This window comes from Gavialis gangeticus, unplaced genomic scaffold (genome assembly GCF_001723915.1).
Source record: "Gavialis gangeticus isolate Ggan-Ray unplaced genomic scaffold, GavGan_comp1, whole genome shotgun sequence".
NCBI lineage: Eukaryota > Metazoa > Chordata > Crocodylia > Gavialidae > Gavialis > Gavialis gangeticus.
Window position 1 is genome coordinate 52,812,170 of NW_017728996.1, and position 5,331 is coordinate 52,817,500.

Consider the following 5,331-nt stretch of genomic DNA (forward strand, 5'->3'; position numbering starts at 1 on the left):
AGAAAAAATACAAAGGCACCGAGTGTGATATAAAATCCTTGAACTCTCAAGCTTGTTTGTTCCCCCTCTGAGCAGACTTCCCGGACTCTGAAGAAGCAGTGGCAAGCAGGATGCTCTTCCCCACCTCTACTCAAGAGTCTTCCCGTGGCCTTCCAGACACGAACGACCTGTGCCTTGGCCTGCAGTCTCTCAACCTGACGGGGTGGGACAGACCATGGAGCACCCAGGACTCTGATACTGCAGCACAGACCAGCACACAGTCTGGTGAGTTGCAGTCTGCTGACACATGCAGCAACAGTTGTTGGATTATTTTTTGCTGTTTTTTTTTTAAATGTGGAGCTATTGCCCAGTGGAATAACAGTGTGGGCTGGTATCAGCTCAGACTGTTGTTGACAGAGATATCTTTTAACCTTTTATTAATCCTTTTGTGTAATGTGCCAGCAGGTTTGGGGGTGGGGTGGGGAGGGTGTGGTGTGTTTGCTCTTTGTTCTGTACCCCCCCAGCCTCCACCCAGATGGGGGATGTAATATAAGAGTACCTGAGATTTGATACTGCGATGTACAAAAGGATCAGCATAGCAGATGAGTGAACAACCTTTCTGTTGAACGCTTTTAACTTCAGAACAAGTGGGTGGGGGTACACTATGAAGCTGACCGTGCGGGGATGGAATTGTGCAGTGTAATGGAAGCAGAGCTAAACTTGCTCCACTTGAAAAAACTCTGCTGGTCAGTTTAACAGTGGGACAAAATGGTTCACACTGGCAAGTCACTGCCCTCTGCAGTGAGGGGTATGCAGTGGGGCCACCACCTGGCTGCCAAGAGCCTCATAGCAAGTGCTGTTGTGCATCAGCTTGTTACTACCTAAGACTCGGTTTGTGGGGTGTGGTGGGTGCAGATGGCTCCAATTAATGGAGCTCTAGCCACAAGCTGCCTGGCTTTATAAGAGGATTCAGAGACTCTCTCGTCCAGCCCATTTGTAAACTAGAAGAAAATGTCTGTCTGTTGCTAATGGTTCAAAACCTGGAGGGTGCTGGGGAACAGGTCTTGGTCAGTTAGAGTTAATCTTTCTGCTGCCAGCTTGGCACGGATATGCCAGCTGAGTGCTGCCTTAACACTGTCTTGTCCTTTCTATAGTACTATAAGCCCCCTTTTCTCTTTTCCTGCTTGATCTGTACTTCGTTCTAATGCACTCTAGTGTGGGCCAGGCAATAGTTTAATTTATAACTTCTTTTTTTAAATAAATGCCCAGTATCCACTATGAAACCCAGGTGGAGGGTATGCTGTACCCCTCTGTTCTGAACCAGTGGTTTAATGGCATCTCCCTAGTGTGATCATATGGGCTGTACCCAAGGAGGAATAACTCCTTCAGGTCTTTTAAAAGGACTTGTGAAGAACAGTTTCACAGATGGTGTCGTATTCATTAAAGTATCAGTCCATGGAAAGATCTAGTGCCTCAGCAGAGTTTGTACAAGTTCAGCCTGGTTGCTACAGAAACTCATCCTATTATAGCAGCACATTGCTGCTTTGTTAAAAGGCTAGTGCAGTCTCTTCATGCATTGATTTGGGTGACATAAGTAGCCTTGGGGATGCAGCAGGTGATGATACCAACATAGGTGGTACTTTCTGACACACTCCTTGGAGGGCAGGCAGTCTGGTGCGGTGCTGGAGGTGTGACTGCTCCTTGAGGGGGACTGGGTGCTGTCTGCCCACCCTGGTGTCCAGCTTCATGTGTTGGGAGTAGTTTTCTATAGGGGCCACCGCTTCTAGATTATCCCTGCAGATAGTGATGCTTGCCAGCTGCTGACTCCATGCAGCTTTATTGAAGCTGAAGGTGCAACACTCGTACTGTCCTATTTGGGTGTTTAAGTGAGACAGTTGCTGAAGCAGCATTCCCTCATAGAGGGAGAGTTATCCCAAACGGCCTGAAAAGCTGCTCAAGACTGCTCAGACTCCTGTCCACTTCAGTACCTGAGAATCCCCACGGCTTCCTTCAGTGACCTGTTTGGTGATGCACAGCGTTTCAAAGTGCTGACTCCGACCAGGCAGCAGCTGGCCCAGACATCTCCTGCCTTTGGCAGTCTATCCTGTCTTGCCCTTGTCAGTGGCACCTGGAGTAGTCAGCTCATGGGGCTGTACCCAGAAATGGCTAGTGATGGAGTCTGATGCTCTTTCCAGCTGCAGAGACCAGTGCCGCAGCCTTTGAACTCACAGCAGGCAGAACGCTGCAACACTGGCTGCTGGATTACTGATTTTGGTTTCTAGATGCTTAACCAGGGCCCTGCAAACAGTACAGCTGAAAGGAAGCTAGTGCCATCCACAACAGTTTGCCTAGCACTGGCAGCTAGTGCTTATGAAACTCAGTGCACAATGGTGCTGTGGGACTGGAGGCTGGCGGGTGTCAAGGCAGCTGCTCGGTGCTGATATCCAGGCCCCACCTGATTAGTTGCCATTGTTCTTTCTCAGACAGCTCCCTGCCAAGCCATATTGGCAACGTCTGCAGTGCCTCAGCAGCACTCTGCCATGCAGTGAGACAAAATGGCATTTGTGCTGCCCTGTGGCAAGCTTAAAACCTTCACAGCACAGGGTAAGAAGATGCTTACACAGAATGAATGTAGGCCACGGGCCCTGTAGAAACCATCTGATGTTCAGATGGGGAGGGGAAAGGGCCGCTGAATCTAATGTCAGGTAAATGCATCCGGCAAGGGGCTCTCCCTCTAAACACACCTGCTCTCTTTTTAAAAACTGCTCCTAGTATCTATCTGTGCCTGCCTGGGGGACTTGCCCGTGATCATTGGAGCATCTCTTGTTCTTTGTGCGTGGGCTTGTGACGCACCATGGCGCAGCACTCGGAGCACTTGTCATGCAGCGCTCTGGGAGGATGCAAGGGGGTGGTCAGAGCTCACCTCGCTCATGAAGGTGGGGACTGAGCACTTTGCAGGCATGTGACTGCTCACTCTTCAGGGGTCTTGTGCTCCCCCACTGTCGCATGCTCTTATAGTTATTGCTTGAAAGGGGAGGATTAGTTGGGGATTTCAGATTTATTTGTGGGCTTGTCTCCATCTCTGGAGGAACTGCAGTGGTCTAGTGTCTGTCCTAATATACCCAAAGCTGTTTTGCTGGAAAAGTCGTAGCAGTGTCTGTTTTCACACCCTCCACCCCCCTCAAACAGTGAGTCTGTCTTAGTCTAATTACTGGGCATCCTGCACCACTGAGTGGGAAACTTGAGTGGAGGGTCAGGAACTGTAACTTGGGCTGGTGTGCTGTAGCTTGCCTTCTTCAGAGCCACGGAAATGGCATATGTTTAGCTAGAGAAGTGAAATGCTGATATGTGGCTACACCTGTTCCACTGCTTCGGTCTGTCTGTACCTCCCACATCTCCAGTCTCATCCTTCCTCTAGTAGGGCCAATGCAGAGCTTGAGTGGTGGTGGTGAGATCCATGGGCTTCCAAACATGTTGTGAACTGTCCTATTCAGTGGTTTCTTTCCATGGGTTGGGGGGGCGGTCCCCAGTTAAATCCACAGAAGTGGCCTGGCCTTGCCTTTGGTACACAAGGCCCAGCAGAGCCTGAAAATAGCCTTATGCAGCTGTCTGGTATTGGTGGCAGGGCACTATCACGATGCAGGGCCAGATTTCCAGCAGACCACTGCATTGCAATCCGTGGTGCCGCAGCTGATGCTTCAGCACCAAGCCTGCTAGCGTTCAGCATCTGGAAACCTGAACTGCAGGCATGATGGGCTGGGCACTGGGGCAGTCTGGAGACCCAAGCCTGTGGGCTGGGAGGGGCAGGCGCTGCCAAACAGATTTGTGCTGCGCTGCGCTGCCAGGGCACAGTGTGGAAGGTTCCAGCAGTGACTCAGCTGTATAAATCCCTGGGCAGCCGGCTGGGAGGGTAGAAGTGCAAAAAGTTTAACAATCAGTCTAAAAATATTATTGCTGATTTGGTCTCCTGCAGTGTCAGTGCTTGAGTATCGATGGGCTGGAATTCAGGCTCTCCCATCTGATTTCCCTAAATCTGCATGCAGCCTCTGCCAGGTACAGTCTGTACATGAGCCCAAAAAGCAATCTCTGAGAAACTGTACTGGTATCCCTTTGTGCACTCTGGGCAAGTGTGATACCAGTACCGCTTGCATTGCGGCAGTATCCTGTGGCCTCAGTTGGGGTCAGGCCTGCCTGATTACTGGGCACTGCATAGTGGGCCAAAAATGCAGCTTTTGTTCTGCTATAGCAAGGACTCTTTTTTTCCATTTACTTACACCCTGCATGTGATATGCCCTTTCTGAAAGGTCCTCATCCCTGAGACCCAGACCTTGGTATGTTTTAGTTTGTAGGTCCAACTCCATTGCATTATACAGATACCTGGCATCCTGTCAAAGGCAGAGTATGTTGCCCCTGTGCCAGGGAGCGCTGTCAGCCTTGAAGCTGGCCTGTCTAGAGAGGCTCGCTCGAGTCAGCGGCTGCTGCAGACCAAAGCTGCTGCATCTGTTGGCTGTAGGATTTAACTGCCGTCTTGTGGCAGGAAAACAGCACTCGCCCCCACTGCTGCCACTAAAACTGTCAGATGGGGAATACTTAATGGAGTCCCAGAAACCTCTTCTCTTGTGGCACAAGGGAAGGAACGCTGCAGGAAGCACTAGCTGTGCGCATTTCCAGGTACCGCATCCCTTTTTAATGCATTTCCTCTGCTGCTCTAAGATATATGGGGTGTGCTGTTTGGGGCACATAGTTTTTGTCCCTTGGAGCCAGAGAAAAGGATGGGATTTTCTGGACTTTTATCTTCTGCCCTTACTGGCAATATTCTTCCTGCAGAGCCATGCTCCTGAATGAGCGTGCATCAACACTGCCTTGTTCTAGCTTTTATTTTGCCTGAATAATCAGTGACTGCGGCGCACAAGCAGGTCTGTGTGAAGGTTTAAATGGGGCTTAGTCTGCCTGGACTCCTGCTGCGTGGCATTTGGCCTACAGGTGCCTGGCATGATGAGTAGCATCAAACGGGATTGGACCAGTGGCCTATCTACTGTCTTGAGCATGGGAATGTGCAAGCAACTCTGTGGACAAACACAGGCTAGTTTACCCGTAGGGGGCTCCTTTCTCCCTTAATTCCAGCAATTGGTGACTGGCTTATCTTGAGCATAGTTGTAGTGTAACCAGGGCTCCTGTCCATACGTGGAACCATTTTGAATCCAGTTAAGCCTTTGCTCTGCCCAGCAACATCAAGTTGGACAGGCTCGGCTGACTGTTACTACTTCTAAACACACTTCACTAAATGAAACCCAAAGCTGCCTCTGTTACGGGGGGGGAGGGGGGTGAAGGAAGACTGCTGAGTTTATCTGC

General features: G+C 50.3%; 1 protein-coding gene across 4 annotated transcripts in view; it reads left to right on the plus strand.

The window, feature by feature from the left end:
- Positions 1-5,331, plus strand: part of CPEB1 (cytoplasmic polyadenylation element binding protein 1) — a 78,783-nt gene that overhangs the window by 20,852 nt on the left and 52,600 nt on the right. For all 4 annotated transcript variants that reach the window (XM_019504524.1, XM_019504525.1, XM_019504526.1 and 1 more), the window contains exon 2: positions 76-264. In XM_019504524.1, coding sequence (XP_019360069.1) covers positions 76-264 — 189 coding nt within the window. The remainder of the gene's footprint in view (positions 1-75; positions 265-5,331) is intronic.